The sequence below is a fragment of the Molothrus ater genome, chromosome 5 (genome assembly GCF_012460135.2).
Source record: "Molothrus ater isolate BHLD 08-10-18 breed brown headed cowbird chromosome 5, BPBGC_Mater_1.1, whole genome shotgun sequence".
Classification (NCBI taxonomy): domain Eukaryota; kingdom Metazoa; phylum Chordata; class Aves; order Passeriformes; family Icteridae; genus Molothrus; species Molothrus ater.
The window spans coordinates 37,889,305-37,908,997 of record NC_050482.2 but is presented as its reverse complement, the minus strand read 5'-3'; the positions used below and the strand labels follow the sequence as shown (position 1 = coordinate 37,908,997).

At 37.7% G+C, this 19,693-nt stretch overlaps 1 protein-coding gene across 2 annotated transcripts in view; it reads right to left on the bottom strand.

The window, feature by feature from the left end:
- Nucleotides 1–19,693, bottom strand: part of NAV3 (neuron navigator 3) — a 509,813-nt gene that overhangs the window by 379,219 nt on the left and 110,901 nt on the right. For both annotated transcript variants that reach the window (XM_036400276.2, XM_036400277.2), the window contains exon 2: nucleotides 1,479–1,883. In XM_036400276.2, the coding sequence (XP_036256169.1) occupies nucleotides 1,479–1,559 (81 nt within the window). In that variant the 5' untranslated portion in view covers nucleotides 1,560–1,883. The remainder of the gene's footprint in view (nucleotides 1–1,478; nucleotides 1,884–19,693) is intronic.

Sequence of the window (19,693 nt, the reverse complement as noted above, 5' to 3'; positions counted from 1 at the left end):
CTCTTTGAAACAAACCTTCCCCTCCTACACAATCCAAAGAGCTCGTGTCTAAGAGTGAATCTGCAGGTATTAGGCATGAAGGGAAAAAAATTCTTTTGAAATAAGAGGGGGGTTGGAGGAAAAGGGGACTCTGGGTTCCAGGTCACATAATAATGGTTCAAAAAACAGTTCACCAGATGGTGAGATTAATGCTAACATTTCTCAGCTTTTCTTTTGTGCCACAGAAGGGTGGGAATTATGAAGTGGAGAAAGTACCATGTTTTAAACTAATTATCATTTATCATATATCTCTCCCCTCCATTACAAAAAAGAAATGCTCAAAGGTTGAATATATATTTTCTGTAATAATTTCATTCTGTATGTTATGATAGTATATTACCTAAATTCTCTGCTCTTTAGAGGGTTATTGGCTATGACTGAATTACTTAGATTAGCATATACAAATCTCAGAGACACTAAAAGCAAGTATTTGATTTTATCGGTCTTACAATTGTTTTATGTTGTCCATAAACTACACCAGTTTTGATTTTTTCCCAAATAAGATCAAAAAATATTTAAAACATTAGACAGAAACATTCATACCAAAAATTAAAAAAAAAAAAAAAAAACAAGCCAGAAGCATATATTATAAGTTTGTGTAATAATGAAGCACGTAACCTGCACTTCAATACATTATTTGGACAGTCCCACTGAACCTGTGCAATAACTCAAAGAGGCCAGTAAATTTCACTTCAAGGCATTGCATGAAGCACACCACATCCTCAGATGCTACATCAGAACATATTCTTTCTGCTGGCTGCCAATCAGGTCAGGCCTTACCTTAGAACGCGGGCAAAAAGAAAATTAGAGCATTTTTAACTTTAAAAAAGTAGAGCTTGAGAAAACCCACAAAACAAAGCAAGCAAAAAGCTTTTTTCAGGAAAAATCCATTAATGTAGTAGCAAAAAACCTAATAAAGCATGGGTCCTTCTATTATTCCCATAAAGCTTAAGACATCAAATTGAGGTTTATGAAATAAACATGAGAGATATTTCCAGACCATAGTTTAAGTAAGTAAAGGAGATGAACTTGGAAGGTGAGATTTTTCAGAGAGTGTTGCAGAAGTGGGATTTCTGAAAGAACTTCCCATACTATAGAAGTATTAGTTAAACTGCCTTAGATACTGAAGGATAAATATTGAATACATTATCCAGAACTATGTGTAGGACAAAATAAGAAGGGTCTACCCATGCATCCACAGTCAAAAACAAAGATCTCACCCTGTCTAAGGCTGATGTCAGAGTTTTGCTTCCGGTCAGCAAGTCCAGGTTTTGACAGACAGTTTGCTAGACAAATTCAGGGAGTTCTCTGTATTGCAATATCATGTGAGCATAGCAAACTACTTTATCCTCGAAAAACATTCATTTCTAGTTTACTGAAAATCATCAAAGAGTTTGCAAGTCATTCAAATATAATTAAGTAATTAAAAATAATCTTACCTTCTTTTGATCTTCTAGTTTATGACTTACTGGATTCCTTCCATGTTTGTTCATCTCTGAAGATAAATCCATCACATTCATTCCTTGCCCTTCAAAATGAAATCGGTTCAGCAATGCAGCAAACTAATCCAAAAAGCAGGGGCTACAAACACAGAAACATGGTGCTTTTTTCCATCACACACCATCTCTGAACATCAATGACTTGGAGAAATGACTAAGAAATGCATCGATTGAGCTGAGGAAAACTTTGCAGTTCACTCTTGAGACTTTCCGAATCACCATAGCGTTCTTAAAAGCTGATGCTTAAGAAGAGAAATGTTCATCTACCACTTTTAACTCCAACTGCTATCTGTATCTTTCTTCACAGGTTTCCATTTTACAGGAGGTTACATCCTGACTGTGAACCTGTTGAGATAAAAAAAAAAATCATCAAGATTGATTTACAATTTTCTGTCACTCTATAACTGATTATCTGTCTTCATTAGTGCATGTGGATTTTGTGTGGTTTTTACCATGGTGGTTTTTGGTTCAGGTGGACTTTATTTTTTTCATTGGTTAATTATGTTTTGGCTTTTCAGTTTTGTTTGTTTTTGTTAAGTGGTACTGAAGTTTAATTTAGTACTTGGCAGATGAAGTAATATATGCTCCCATTCATTCCCTTCTGCATCCCATCTATGAGCACACAGAGTATTCACTGGGAACAGCTAGTGAATTCCAGCTACCGGTGTAAAGGAAAAGTTATAGGGAAGAGAAAAGCAAAGACTATTTGACTAAAATACTGAAAACACTAAATTAAAAATGGACAAAAAATCCTCCTTGAAATGCCAACTCCCACCCCAAAGCTTTTTTTACTGTGATCCAGTTACAAATAGGAAAAAGGCACAAGGGTGAGATATACCCAAAAATGAGACAAAATCAAGAGATCAATATTGATACAAAGAAGCACTGATAGCATAGTACCTGTGAGATACAATTTCTTCCCCAAACTAAAGAGTGTTCCAACAAGAAACAAAATTGTATTTACTCTCAACACCACAGTGTGAGGCACCTATTCTTATCCATATTTATCTTCACATCCAATTGAACATGATAGCAATAAAGGACTAATCAAGCCATAAGAACAAATCCTTTACAAAAATAACTAGAAACAAACAGAAGATGCATTTGCCCTGGGAAATCACAGGAATATAAACAATCGTACACTAAGCTACTGTATGAGAGAACATATACCCAGATAGCTTGTTACCTAAACACCACTTTAGCCTGATACATCTGACCTCAAAATCAAATGAATTCTCCTTGCTATTCTAACTTTTGAGAATTACCTCCTTCTGCAGATAAGCAGTGTATTACAAACACTCACCAAAGGAAACTCAAATGCTTAGAGACCATTTTTCTATTCATTATTTTGAGCATCCTGAGGAAAGTCACTGAAATAAAAACAAGACTAAGGTGTTAACTGCCCATAAAATAGGAAGTAGTCACTAAAACTATGCTGTTAAAATCTCCCATAAATTTATGATTTTATTGGATTAAGAAGCAAACCAGATTCAATAATTTACTATAACTTTCCCGAGCACACATAGCTTTTCTCACCCTGTTTTCACAGAATCTGAAGCACAGCAAGACAGAACCAGATATCACTCTCAGGTGCAGCCTGTTCCCACCTCCACGTGCAATTTCCCCCATTTGAGAGTTTCACAGATCCACAGAATGCACAAAACCATAATGGCTGGATGCAGGAAGATGAAACATGAGATACCGCTGCAGGGATCAACATCTGGATTCATGCTTATAACAGTTGTAAAGCCAAGGTAAGTCAAAACCAAGCTGTTAAAACCCAGCAGTTTCTCTGGTTCATTTCATGGTCAGACATGTGAATTATATTACTTCCCATGCCTGGCAATTATGCTATGCTAGGCAATTAAGCTATTCTGTGGAACTGCATGGTGTTTTCAAGCCAAAGTTGGACAGAATGCAAATAATTTTGTTTGGACTGCCCTCATTACTTCTAACATGCAAAGCACAGGGTGGCAATTCTTGCTTGTTCCATTCAGCATGTTGTTCCATGGTCTTCAGCCTTTTCAACATAAACAGCTGTAATTAAATGCTCTTCACTGGCTTTTTTTTTTTTTACAGTGGAACCAAATTTATTATTCACTATTTAACACTGATATTTAACATACACACAATCACAGAATAAAGTATCCATAGTCCTGGATAGCATGATGACCACAGACTAAATAACAGATTGTTAGTAGGTCACCTATGAATATAGAAGTCAAGGTGAGTTAGAGTTTTTTACAATTTTATTCTCCTAACAGACACAAAACTCTCATTCAATAACCATTTTTAATAATTTTGAGATACTTATAGTAATAGAGTCTTCCAGATGCACTTAACACTAGAAACACAGGCCTAAAGGAAGTAGAGCAAGCTATCCAAACCATGAACATCTATAGACTTTCTTGTTAGATAACACAATGAGGAAAATACTATGTGGAAATTATTTGTGATCGGGGTTGGGGGATGGAGGTTAGTGACTTCCTCCTCTAGAGAAACTATGGAAAGCATTCAGGGTGATGAATTTCTGGTTTAAGTATCTCAAATACTTGCCTAAATTCAAGTGGACTTAAGTCAGGTGAAACGTGTCTGAAATATCTTCTACTTCTCTGTCAGCTACAGTTTACTGACAGACCACTGGGCAACAACCCCAGAATATCTTCTCAGAATTAACTAGAATTATCCTTTCTATACTTCCCTTACTGTCATCACAGATAGCTCTTGAAAAGTTTACACTGACAGGATTTTCAGAAAGCAACCAGAATCCTCAAGCTCCTTGCAGCCTCTTCCATGTATTAGTAGTAGCAGTAGTAATAATAATATTTTCCTGTAAGTGGCACATTCATTAAATATTTCATGGAAGTTAACACAAATATCTTTACAGACTCTGGATTTTGCAGATCAGCCTGGTTGAGAAGAATGTTCAGGGAGGGGGAGTTGTAGCAAATACTGTTTTAGTCAATTCTAATAGTTCTACAAAATCTACAAAGAAAAAGAAAGGTGCTGTAGGAAAACTTTAGATAATGAGGTTTTTTCCTGGGTTTCTTCCCCTCATCATTGGCCTTCAGGAGTTTCAAAACTCCATGACCACATAAGGTACACTCTGATGGCTACCTGGGAGGCTTCACACCAAAACACTGCTCTGTGGTTGTTATCACTGGCAATAGTGGGGGCAAGGGCTATGTTAGAGATTCAACAGATTACCTTCTTTTCCAAAATCCTCTTGTGCCCACATGAGCATTCTCAAATTTTGCCATATCATTATAGCAATTTTGAGACAGGTCCAGGTATAAAACTATGACTGTAATTTGCACCTTTCAAATTTTCTTGTTTGTGTACAGGGTAAGTCTACTGAATTGCATCCTGGGTATTATCAGCTACACTGATAATGGTCTATGCTTAGTAACAGTTATGTTTTTATTAAAGAATATCTGGAAATATAGATAACTATTTTCTGGATATGCTGATAGGAAATGCCATGCAAATTTTAGAAGGACACAATACCAATTTTCAGTACTAATATCTCATTATTATGGTTTATGTGCAGTTATAATAGATGTGGAATTTTGGGGCTGTTAGGGAGAACAAACTGGAGACAATACCCATTTACCTATTTCAAACGCAACAGCGTGTATGCCAGGACCAAAAACAAGAGCCACCCACAAACCTCAGTGTACGGCTTAAGTTAACACAAACCAGCCTTTGTTCTTGCCCATCCGTGCTCCCAGGGATGGCAGCATGGCTGAGAGAAATGGTGGGAGAGTATGAAGACACTATGACTCCCTTGAGATTGGCAGTGGGGCACATCTTGTGCAAGGCATGCTCTGCCCCACTGTCCTGGATGCTGATAAGGCTCACCACTGATGTTCTGCAAAATGATTCGGATTCACATTGAAGACTGGCAGGTCAGGAATATCAGGGGTGTAACTTCCATACTTCACATGATCCTATCAATTTTCTAGATGATGTGGCACCCCAGTATGGCTCTAATAACTTACTCATAGCAATAGTTTCACAATGGCCTTAAAAAACCTGTAACCATGAAAGCTTCTTATCTTTCTTTGTAGTCTTTTCCCACAGGGAGAAAATGTTAAGGCTCTCTGTATGGGTCTAACTTCAAACATTATGATCAGGCACACAAAGAGTTATCAGAAAAAGAAGATGATGTTGACTCTTGGAGGATTTTGAGAGCAATTCCAGGGAACATTGCTTTTAGCCAGCATTCAGAATAAGAAGCCAGTATCTGTTCTCTGCACACACATATGATAGAAGTGCCATAGAAAGGCTTGTCTGCACCAGATAAAAGCAGTCTGGGAAGGCAGCTGGTGAGCCAAAAACGTATCTCTAAGCACTGAGGCTTGCCTACAGAATTATTTATTCTGATACAAAATTAATTCTGTTCCAAACACATGCCTGATTCGCAGCAATACAAAAAGCTGCAGTGTTTACAGCTCTTTCTAAACAATGTAATGGTTTTTACTTAGATAAAAAGTGACCCCATAAGGACAAGTCCAGAGATGATATTTCCTTTATTAAGTGCATTTTGTATTACTTCTGTAAGTGGTGTCACTTTATCCTCTGCATTTATTCATAGGGCAAAACCCCTCTTCAGCACAGAATACTATGTGGAGCCACATTATCAGTGAGGATAAAACCACAACTGTTTGCATTGTTCCTGGCTCTAGTCAATGCATATTAAAACATATATTTTCAGATTTGTATGGATTAAGGAAGAGATAAAGGGCGCTCTAATATTTACATCCTTGAAATGCTTTTCTGCTAAGCAGGATACCAATTGGCTCAAAAATCAAACTGAATGCACAAATTAACACTGGTGCACATAATTAATTAGGAAAAAAATTTAAAAATCATATCTATATATGTAAATACACACATTTATATGAGACTGTTCTATTCTCAGAAACTATTGTTATAAATGGTACAACAACTCAAATCTTTCTGGTTTTCTCAAATCCTTTTTATCTTACCTCCATCAACCTCCATCAAACAGGCTAAATTCTCTATATAGAATTTAGAGCTGCTATTACATGATAATTTTATTTCAGGTTTGGAAGCAGTACCAGATAGGAATGCCTTCTCTCTTCCATCATCCAATTCTTTTGCCCCTGAGTATCAGAGATAAAGAAGCATAAGAAAGGGAATACAAAGTCTATTTTTAAGAGATAGTCCAGTCTGGCCTTTTACTCTGATGTCTCCTAAAGATTTGTTGTGAGGGATGACAGTTTTGTTGCATGTACAGTACTCTGTGCAAAGATCTGAGCATCAGACCTAAATGATATTTGGTTATCTTACCCAGCACTGCCCTGCTACATATGCCGTCTCTTAAGAGATTCATCAAACATCTACATTTCACTGTGCCTTACAGCACTTCTGCAGACATGCTACAAAGGACAAATTCCACCTTCTATCAACTCCATTTTCAGTGGAATATTTCTCCATTTCTGTCTAAACTTGTTTTGAATGTTCCTCTGTACTACTGAAATAGAAGAAAACAGTATGGTGTAGCTTTTACGTTTCTAATGTTTGGAAAACAATAGGAAGACTGAATATTCCTTATTTATTCACATGCTAAATACTCTGCAATATTTGTATTATTTTTTATAACTGCATGTATAATAAAAGAGCTACCTTAAAAAAGAAGATAGGCAAATACTCTCCAAAGCCTACCAAAAACCTGGATAGGATATGAGAAAGACAACACTGAGGTGGAAATGAAGGGGCATACAGAAAGCATATTCTCATATTCTAGGTATACAATAGAAAGAGTAAGCAAGAAAATACAATTCAATCAAACAATGTAAGTGCACCTACAAGGATCTTAAATTGCTCTGACCCATTAACCAAAGCAGCCTCTTTATGCAAGAAAACTATTTATGAGGCTCATGAGAAAGAGAAAGGCTAATCAAAAATAGCAGAGAGCTGACATACCTTTGAAATTTTGTTTCCTAGGGAGCTATTAAGCCTTCATTTCTCTTTCTTTTAAGTTTTGACTGGCATGCTGAAAAAAGATGCAGCTGACCCTGTGTCTGAGCAGTGGCCAATCTTCTGGGAGTTTTAATCATTTACAGCTATTGCTCTAATCAGATTGCCATAAAAAAAAACCCAGAAAAATTACATAAACACTTTTTTTGGGGCACTTTACAAAATTTCTAGGGAGAAAAAGGCCCCTGGGCTTTGGGAAATATGTTGATGTATGGTAGCCCTATGGAGACTAATATATCTGGTATATTGCAATACCCCACCTGTGTTAAAACTTTGCTACCATCCATGAATGGAATGCAGCCCAAGGGGAGGTATTGTCTCTCTGGTTCATAGGCTGTGAACATGACCAACAGGAGCACATGTAAAGTTTCACATATGTTGCTACTTTGAGCAATTTACATATTCAAACAAAAACAGCATACTGAAGGGTTGCAGTTACTCTTACATGAAATACTTAAATCCACCTCTCCTACTTTACTGGAAATAACTTATTCTCCCCAACTTGATAAATCTAAGTTCTTGAAACTTAAGAATATCATTAAATTACACAGCCTCTCTTGATCTGTCAAGGCTTGCTAAATAGCTCAATTGGATAAAAAATTCAGCTGCATTTTCAGAATATTTTTAACTCAATGCCTGGTACAAGAGATAAAGCAAAAAATATTACCTATGCTCACAGACAATTTCACAGCTGCTTTAATGGCAGCCTTTTCAGGTGAACCTCATGCTCATCACAAGAAATTACATATAGGTGCTGATCAAACATTGCAAACAGTGCTCTGTTACCTCAGCATTCAATCCATGTCCAGACCAGTCTCCTGCAATTAAATCAATTGATTCAAGCAAGTATGTGGCTGAAACAATAACTCCTGGAGACTTCAGAGCAGAGAGAAAACTGACCAAATGAGACTGCCAATTTGGGGTAGGGGAAGGAGGTAAAGAGAGGGGGGAAAAGGGGATGGAAAAAGGACTATAAACATTTTTTATAGAAAGACCCAAGTGACAAAAAATATTTCAAATATTTGAAGACAAAAAGCATCAGTAGGCGGTGCAGTCTTAATGGTGAAGTAAAAAGATGACCTTTGATGGTAGAAGTTTGTCCTCACAATCACTGCATCACAAACTAGTTTAAATTTGGGCTGGGAAAACCTTCTGGGTAAATTGCTTCCTGATCTGCCAGTGCAGAATACATTACTACATTGTATTTTCTAATGCTGTATTCTGCTATTACTCTAAACTCCCAAGTGACACAGCTCACAGTGCTTCCCACATGAGAATGTTAAACAGCAAAATAGAAAAGAATCCTCTAAGAAGTTTCTCAAAAGATGGGTTAATTGACTTAAAATTTAAGGTGAATTATACATTCTTCAAGCAATTTCAAAAAATTATCATATTCAAAAATATTAAAAAAAAACCAATATTTACCAACACAGATTATTGCTAACACCATATATTTTTAAATACTGATTGTAACCTCCCAATTTGCAACACATTAAAAATCTTCTTTTATTAATACTAGTATCTAAACAAACTTTGATTTTTATCTTAGGTCTCAGTCCATTCAAGTGAAACTCGAACACACCTTGAGAGTACCTCATACACAAATGCATTTTAGGACGTCAAAGCACTTTATGAGTTGTTACCAAAAATCTCAAAGATGGAAGTCTATTCACAGATTATGTTAAAAGAGATTTAACTAACAATAACATGGACTGGAAATACAGGAATAACTAGACAGTCATAAGCTTTACTGAAAATGTAGAACTAAAAAGGGGTTGAGGTAACATCTAGGAAATAATTGTTATGGGAAGTATAAGGTCTTTGTGTCTACCTAGAGCACATGTTCACTCATGAACACTTAAATTATGTCTCAAGACAATAGCATACTCAAAGAATGTCACACTTCACTTGTAAAGAGATTTGCATCACTAGGTACACCAAATTAACCTGTGTCTGAGGGACAATGTTGAGTTGGATTCATCTGAACAAACATTGTTGCATAAGTCTGAAATCATGGCTTGGTGGTCTCGCTATAGTTTGGGAAAATAAATAGGCATTTTTAGAATAGAATTCTTCTCATCCAAACTAGCTGAGATGAATCATGACCTAGAGGAATAATGACCTAAGTGGCTTTGGAATGCACAGACTTTTGCTGTATGTATGAAATCAGGTGAGAGGAATCTTTTCCTTCAAACCACGCATCTTAAAGGATGGACTACATGAGGCTCATACATTCAAACAAATGCTAGGAAGCCATTTAAAAAAAAAGAGAGAAAAAATGAAAAAAAACTAAAAACCAAAACCCAAAAAACAAACGAAGTCTAAACACACCAACAAATCTAATCAAGTCCTACTGGAACAATCCCATACAAGTAATCTACCAGCTATCTCCTCATTCAAAGTGGATGTCCAGGAACAACAGATTTTTCTGTTTTGTCACAGGTGTAAAAATGCTGGCTGCCACAATAACTGAGCTACCCCAGGGGAAATGCATCTTCTCCTTTCACACAAAGTTGCCTACAACAATTGCTTCACTGAGAGCTATGCCTCTTTTTTCTTAAAAGTTTAATATTGACTTGGCAGATTAGTTTTTCAACTGTCTCACAAAAACTTACTGATTCCTTTTAAGTAGGAAAGGCAAAAATACACCTCAAGTACTTCAAACTTTTCCCTCTTTTTCATTTATGTTTAAGAAAGTGTATTCTATGGCTACTCAAGTCAACAATAAAACTTGTTGTGGTTTAGGAATGATACTCCCCAATTTAGTCCTGCTAAAACCACACCACACTTGCTTCCCTCTCCCCCAGCCAATGGGTGCACAAAAAACATAGATCATGGGTTGAGATAAGAACCATTCACTAGAAAGAGCAATGAGATAAGAAAACAGTAACAGCAACAATATTAACAGGAAAAGTTGTAAGACAAAGAAAGGACTTCGAAAGAAAGCCTGCAATAGTAAACAGCAATCAAAGACCAAGCAGCTCTTCCCCACCACATTTTCTCCCACTGGAAGGAACATCCTTCTCAAAAGCAAGAGACCCTTTTCCCAATCCCAGGCATTGACTGTGAAATAATACAGATAAACCTCCTAGTCATAACTCCTCAGCTACTACAAAAAATTAACTCTGTCCTGGCCAAAAGTAGGACACGTGAAAGTAGGCCTTTGGCTATTTTCTTTCAAAGCTTTAAAACAGCTTTGAGAGGTTTTTTGCCTCTTAATATGCAGAACATTTTTTTGACACAGTCTTTTCTTAGCAGACATAGCTTGACCTATTTCTGTAATATAACACTGACAATCTCCTTATTGCATCATACAAGTTACTTGCCCTGAAAAATAACAATAACTAGGACAATCTTATGAGTTCTACCTGTGTCAATATCACCCCTTAGATCTGAGTAACATGTATCCCTGACCTAGCTACAAGTTCCCTCCTCACCCATATCCTGTGCTTATACTTAGAGATTCTGTGATTCTTGGTCACACAGTGAGATTAGAGAAACTTAAATCAAAGGCTCAGTTTGCAACATGTTTTGTAATAGTATTTGTAATATCTTCTACTACTTATTGCATGAATTACATTGTCTGTAGTGCTTTTGATTTTGTTTCTCATATCTAAGCAATTTTTACTATCATACATTTAATATCAAACTAAAAGCTAAATTTTAACAGTGAATTTCTGGTTATTAATCCACCTTCATCCACGTTAACTACAGGATCTATGTTGTGATTTTAAGACCAGCTGAAAATTAAGCATGGTACAGCTGTTTGCTCAACCTCTCTTTCTCCCCCCTACCCTGATGGAATGGGGTAGGAAATCGAAAAAAACATTTATGTTGAGATAAGAACAGTTTAGTAGTTAAAACTGATGACAACACTGATCTACAACTCAGCTGAGGTGAGCTACCAGATGTTCTATTCCTCTTTTTAAACAAACACATGTTCCAGCCCTTCAAAAAGTGCCAAAAAATTAACTCTATTTGAAATAGGCAATAATTAAAGAAAAAAGAAATGCTAATTATCAATGCAAACAATTCTTATTTTCTCTGCTGAGACAGCTGTCTTGTAATTTGCCCTTCCAATTATTAAAATGTGATTCATGTCACAAACACACTGCTGAAATAGACCACAATGTGCCCTACTTACACTGCTGTATTTACATCTAAATATTGTCAGCCTCCCAGACACTCTTGGTAATCAACACACACAATCTGTATCATTCAAGATAAAGAAATGCAAAGGTCAGAGATCATCCACAATAACAAAATAAGCACAATTGCTTCACGTGATAAAACACACATGGAGTTGTGAACAGTATTTAGCTGGATAATATACGCATCTCATATGTGTAACAAACCAAATTTACCATTAGCCTTACATAATCAGAAATCAGGTATGGAAAAAACTCAGAGAAATTTAGCAGCTGGGTTTTAAAAAATCTAGTTTCTGAAATTAAAAACTCAAATTTAATTATTTTGTTCACCAGATGCACAGACTGGCAAAAAGATGACTGAAACAGTTCTGTAAAATGTATTATGTACTCTACAATAAAAACAGTACCTACCTGAAGAACTTTCTGTAATTAATTCCATTATATATTTGTGTACAAACATTAAAAGTCTTCACCCTAAAAAGACGTCCCCATCCTATTAATTTTTGCAGTATATGGTAGAGATAATTCAATGCTATTAATGTATAAAATATTGTAAGATCCAAACTTTGTCTTTCGACCACCCCGGCCGGGAGCAGTGCGTTATTCATACACATCTAGTTCCTGGAATATGTTTGAGATAACATCGGGTTCTTTAACGTAAGAATAGAAACTTCCAGGGCGATAATCGCCGGCTTCCCCGGGTCACCGGGACCACTCAAGAGCGATTATTGCCGCGATGATTACATCTACCACGATGATGGATGGCACCACCCTGATGCATGTGAATGCTGATTTCCCCGAAGTTCTCTGACAACATGACACCTGGACTGGATCTTTGTCTACCTCTACACGTGTAAAGCTTCGGTTCTGCATGTGAAGAGACACAAAGAACATTTGGTCATCTCTGCCTCCAGCAGAATAAACTGTATAAGAACTCGCTGTTTGAAGCACCATTTGTGAACAGAGGAGACTCTGACATTCGGGTGTCAGACCCGTGTGTTCACCCAGCGCCGATCCCGGGCTCGACGCTGCCCTTGGCTGTGGTGATTTTTGACGACCGAAATTCAGACTCGCGGACAAATTAATAAATCTTTGCTAAATTTTCTTATAAGTTCGGCTCTCGATTTGATCATTTAAAACAATTTTTGACAGCTAATAACATTTCAGAGTAAAAGGGTAATCCTGAACATATTACTGCATCTAAAAATACAGCCAACATACACTGAACATTATTTTTATGCAGAAAAACGCTCCACAGTTTTTTTTACACACCCAATGCAAACCTGCACAAAAATTCAATGACTGCTATTAAATAACATGCACAGATTTCAGATAGATACAAGATCTTGGTACATCTTATAATGTACCACAATTACTTTCCCATAACTAAACCCAACTTTTTCTTTTAGTAATTTAGATGAACCAGCCTAAACAGCCTCAATCAAAATAAAGATTGTTACAGTTATTACTAGATAATATAGCAACCACATTGAAATACTGGTACAATATTGATTTGTTTTTAAAAATAGAGCACTGCTTCCCAAATTCCACAAATTTATACAAAGGAATGTGATATGAATGTTGTCTAGGTGACGCAATAAGAATGTATGATTTTTCATCATGTCACTATGATATTCTGCATGAAAATGTTTTTGATGTTCATAAATCCATGAGACCAGACGGGATCCATCCCAGGGTGATGAGGGAACTGGCAAATGAGCTTGCAAAGCCACTCTCTACCATTTACCAACAGTCCTGGCTCACTGGTGAGGTTCCAGAGGACTGGAAGCTGGCCAATGTGACGCTCATTAAAGAATAAGGGTGGGAAGGAGGACCATGGTAATTATAGGCTGGTTATCCTGACCTCAGTACCCAGGTTATGGAACAGTTTATATTGAGTGTCACCACACAGCACTTACAGGATGGCCAGGGTATCAGACCAAGCCAGCAGGATTTTAGGCGGGGCAGGTAGTTTTGACCAACCTGGTCTCCTTTTAGGACCGAGGGACCCACCTGGTGGATGCAGGGAAGGCTGTGGATGTTGTGTACTTGGACTTCAGCAGAGACTTTGACACTGTCTCCCACAGCACACCCCTGGAGGAGCTGGCAGCCCAGGGCTTGGACAGGAGCACTCTGTGCTGGGTTAGGAACTGGCTGGATGGCAGGGCCCAGAGGATGGTGGCGAACAGTGCTGCATCCAGCTGGGGCCAGTCACCAGTGGTGTCCCTCAGGGGTCTGTGCTGGGGCCAGTTCTGTTCAATATCATTATTGACAACAGGGATGAGGGAATTGAGTCTTTCATCAGTAAATTTGCAGACGGCACCAAGCTGCAAGCGTGTGTCGATCTATTGGAAGGGAGAAGGGCTCTGCAGAGAGACCTGGAATAGTTGGATGGATGGGCAGGGTCCAATAAGATGAAGTTTAACAAGTCCAAGTGCTGAGTCCTGTATTTTGGCCACCATAACCCCCTGCAACACTATAGACTTGGGATGGTGTGGCTGGACAGTGCTCAGGCAGAAAGGGACCCGGGGCTACTGGGCTGCAGCCAGCTGAACATGAGCCAGCAGTGTGCCCTGGCGGCCAAGAAGGCCAGTGGCATCCTGGCTAGTATCAGGAATAGTGTGGTCAGCAGGAGCAGGGAGGTCATTCTTCCCCAGTGCTTGGCCTGGTGAGGCCACACCTTGAGTGCTGTGTCGAGTTCTGGCCCCTCAGTTTGGGAAGGATGTTGAGATGCTTGAGTGCATCCAGAGGAGGGCAATGAGGCTGGTGAGGGGCTTGGAACACAAACCCTGTGAGGAACAATTGAGAGAGCTGGGACTGTTTAGCCTGCACCATCCCTGCAAGTGTTTAAAAGAAGACTAGATGTGGCACTGGTGCCGTGGTTTAGTTTAGGTGTTAGGGCATGGGTTGGAATGAATTACCTTCAGGGTCTCTTCCAGCACAGTGATTCTGTGGAAACACGGAATTATTACTACTTATGTATTTCTACATTCTTGCTATTTGTAAATTAAAAAAAAATACAGCATCATACAAGTAGAGGCTAGGACAGAAGAAAAGGCTCGGAAAACAATGTCTTTACCCAAGGAGAGGATCATATCGCAGTGATAGAAATTTAATGGTTCTTCAGGAAGTATAATGAAGCCTTATCTCAGGAGACCTCTGCTCTCCACTCACATCAAGTGGTGACAGCTCATCCTTACCAGAAACTGATACACAGAGGAAAGCACTTGCCTGAGAGCGCTAAATCCTCAGCATGTTAGATGCCTGCTGTCATCAGAGACTAGCATTACCACGCAGCCTACCAAGCTAGCTTAGGTACTGCAGTTCAGAAAAACACTTCTCTGTATTTCTCAGTACCACAAAATTGAGAACACCTCTGTTTAATTTGAGCCTGTTAGCCTTTACAGCCCACAGCTTAGTTCCCCATACCACTACATCAACAAGCCAAGCCTGGTCTTGGCAGGCAGTGGGGAGCTGCACAGGCAGTAAAGGCAGTCCCCTGGAGTGGAACATACAGCTTTATCCTGCCACATTAGGAGCAGTATCGATCGCTGCAAGATTATTCAGCACAGACATCCTCCGACTGAAAATGGATCTCTAATATAGAACCCTTGAGTACAGAAATAAAAGGGAAAGCTGTGAAACATTTGGGGTTATGGAAGCATTTGACTAAGCTTTCTCCAAAAGAGCAGCAGAAAGCAAACCAGTCTAACTCAGCAACTAAGCATTTACGCACACAACATTCCTAGATAATAGGAAGCAGAACACAGTCTTTTGCACAAGAATCATTGTGAAAATTCATGGCCTGGTCATTCAATGTAACTGAAGCAAGCAAAAAGCTGTGTGCTCCATAAGAGTTTGAGTTAGGGATGGGTAAGTAAGATTTGTAAGCAATAAAACATATACTCAGCTATACTGTAAACAAATAATAACAAAAAAAAGCCTCAGCTAGCTCTCTCAGCTAGATATTTCTATGCATAACTTCTCAGTAAGTTCAAATTGTACTCTAGTATTTACAGTCTAGAGGAACTTACTGCTCTGAGATCAGCAAGTTTTATTAGCACTCCATTACAGTGCTGGACACACACACTAAACATCAATACCTTCAACTGGAGCAATTATGTTCTGCTTTAAATATATCTGAATTAATACATACAGAAAAGATCACTGAGAGCAGTATAAGGCTCTCTTCCAATGAGCCAAAAATGGAATTTGTTCTTCACAAATATTTTTTAAAAAAGTCATGTTTAAAGCAATTTTTAAAATCTGGTTAGGCTTTTAGGGTCTCTATATTATGAACACACTTGCTTACCTTGAACATGCTACTAATTTCTAGGAGCAAAAAAACAAAGTCATGCATCCTCCCCCCCACCTTACCCCTTTTTTATTCTTACTCCTTAATAAAATGAGTTTAAACAAATAAACATAGCCAATTTTCATTACTGATTCACAAAAACTGGACTAGTAACAAAGACGGGTTATCTGTGCATTTTACAACAGATATTAGTAGCATAACACAGTCAAAATGCAGAGACCCATATTATTACTTATGACCTGAAATTGTTTCATTAAGTACTTATAGCAACATGTCTCTGTATAATATTTTCAAAAATAAAATGTAATCAAAACAATGTTAATGTTTTATAAGTAAATCACTTTCTGGTCCAGCTCCTACAATCAGGCTGAGAAGCATCTCAGCAGCCATTCGCACTTACAAGAACACAATTTCCTATCTCCACGTGAAATGGGGAAAAAATTAATGACAATGACCATGAGATTCACATTTCATCACCTTGTTTAGTGAGCTCTCTTTCCTTTATATAAAAATTGTTGTTGTGCTAGATAAACCATTTAACACCATGTCCTTCATTAGCACAGAATGAAAAATGAAATGGAGAAGATCCTGTTCACAGCAGGCAACCACCCATAGTAAAAAAAAGCTACGATCACAAAAGCAGCTATTAAATGTCATTTTTAGCATAGCCGGGAGGAAAGCTGGAGCCAGTCCATCTATGACAGGCAGGCACACAGGTGGGATAATTTGCCCTACTGCTGCCCAGGGTGCATGTATTCTCTGGGTACAGGATCAGGCAACATAGTCAATTTGGCACCTCAGAGGAGCGCTTAGTTCTCTTGCACTAGTATTTAAAAGTAGCCTGCTGTTTTCATGATAAAAAACTCTTTCTCATATATTCCATTTTTATCATGCCCTTTTGCCAGACAATTTTCAAGTGCTTAATATTAATTAGCTCTCGAAAGGCATATTTAAAGAATCGACAATCATTTCATCCACACTCCTTTCCTCTGTGGCACAATGTGGTGACAACAACATGGCAGCTACTTAAAAAGCAAAATATAATAATGGAGAACCTAAAGCTGCTGAGGGTAAATGTTCTTAAGCTGGAATTTTCAAAGCCTATTCAGGGCCCCAGCTGAGCTGCTGTGGGCCTCTTTGAAGCTTCTAGCTTTCCTAATCAACCCAAGGATCTTTTTTCAAAGATAAATGAAAATCTCAATATTAATAAACCCTATTAAGCACATACCTTTGCCCCATCCTGACTTTATTTTGTTATGTGGGTGTCTCTTGAAGTTTCTGTGCTGTACTTATGGGTGTTTTCTGTTCCCTGTGAATATTTTGCACTCTCCTACTTTCTAGAAGGATATCCTATTACTATATCTCAGACTTAAGAGTATGTTTTCTATTGACCTTCATGTAAAATTCAAAATATGAAATTAACATCATATGCAAAACCAGGATGGAGTAAGAATAGTGAAGGAAATAATTACAAGACTATATTTCTAAATGCCTGAAAAATGCATAGCCAGACAAGAACTGGCAGGTAAGTTATAAGTAATATTGCACAGTTGGTTTGCATTCTAAAGACTTAATGTATCAACAATGATAATTAACTTATAGTTATTTGCTATTGAGATATTTTTATTGCTCATCTTGACTATTTATGATACATTTATTCCACATTTTTCAATGGCAAACACCACAGGTCTCAGATCAAGCAGTAGGAAGTGCATTGGAGGAGCAAGAAAAAAGAATTTCATTTTTGTCAGAACAGCAAAATACTTTTTTAAAATATCTAGTATGGATATTGAGATGGCATAGATAAATTATCTGTAATGAAAGAAGTAGCTGATGCTAATAACCGAGCTAAATTGGTAAAATAACCAATTAAAATGTCATCTTTAATTAAAATGCCAATTAGAGCAAAGGGTTATTAAGATACATGTCAGTCACTAAAACTGATGAATCGCAATTCTTTTGCAGGATGTCTTTTCTTTGGCCTCCCCCAAGAGCAAGAGCTCTTACCCAAAATAAAACCAAGCTCTCATTGCCTTTTTTTAACACACGCTGCATTCAAACTATTCCAAAAGGCAAAAATTAACAGTGCTGCAACACAAAAAGAAATTAACCAGCTCTTAAGACAAAGAGATATCGAACCAAAAAAAAAAGGGGATAAAAAAAAAAAAAAGAAGGGCAAATAAGGTAGCCTGAGGGCAGCCTGGTATGGCAGCTGATATGAAATGCAGATTCTTCTCCCCAGCCCCCCACCTCTGAAAGGAAGTCTTCTCCAGATTTCAAAGCTTGTATAATGAGGAGCCAATAAACAATAATCTGCTAATGCCTCTTACTGCTGATTCACAGGACTTCCTTTCCCTTCAATTAACCCACATCACATAGATCACCATGGTTTACAAGACTGTGCACGAGGATGGGGATTACACCACAATTGACATAAGATAATAACACACACAGTAGAAACAGAAGAATAATACCTCCAACAAGCCCTGTAATTGGAGCAGAGATATTGCAATGACAGATCTATTATCACGAGGTCAGTGGGAAAACATCTGGGTTTCAAGTTTACAAGGGGCAGTTTTTCTGGCCTGACCAAAAAGTCATCATTCTGTTTTCTTCCCTGTCTAGCTCAGTGGGTTTTGGATCAGACAGCATCATTGTTTTGGTATCTCACTATCGCTGCATTCAATCACATCAAGAAACAATAAATCTATGCATATAAAGTAGTCCACCAACTGGATATCATGCTACCTTCCTTCTATTTCTTCAAAACCAAAATTTAGCAAAAAGGAACACAACCCAATGAAACTTCATTGACAATCTGAAAACAGGCCTTCCAAATCTAAAAATCAGCAGCTAAATGAATATGCACACATACATAATTTTTTTTTACTTCAATGTGTCCACTTCTTTGGTTTCATCTCAGCCTAGCCTTCCCCTGCTTTGCCACCAACACTCCCTTACACATGTTTCATTTAAAGATCTCTTCAGAAAATGCAATTTATTTCATGCATTTGTGAACCAGCTAATCTGTTCCCAGCCTAAATCAGCCTTAGCTTCTATGGTTTTACCTTCCAAGGTAAGCCTTACCTGTTTCTACCGTACTATATTACAATACTAAAATGCAGGATCAGATGACTCACACTGTCTCCATAGTTTTCTCATGAACCATGAAAACTAAACAAATGAAACAACACACTCAGTGCCTATTCATCACCTTCATTTACAGCTTCTTTCTATTCTATAAATTCATTTCATTACCATGCTATATTTCAAATACACAGGATTAGAAAATTAGTAAATCTCACACTGCTATCTTATTGGGGTTTTCGTTGTTGTTGGTTTCATAGGGTTTTTTAACAAATTTTAGAATGCCTATATTTTATCACACTTCTGCTTAAGGAGAATGTAACTTCATTCCAGTCTGTTAGGAATTACTGAGAGAGAAACTACCATCCTCCTCATTCAAAATCTCTAGAATCATCACTGTGAGTGCTGTAACACATTTATTATGCCTTCTTCCATACTGCCTGTTGACATTCAATCTGCCCTTTGATGATGAAATATGCAAACTGTAGAGGCAGAATTATGAGGATCATATTCCACTTAGTTCTACATCCTGAAATTCAGCTGCAGAGACAAAATCTGTGTTATGCACTCTTGCACTCCAACCAGACCATCAAATA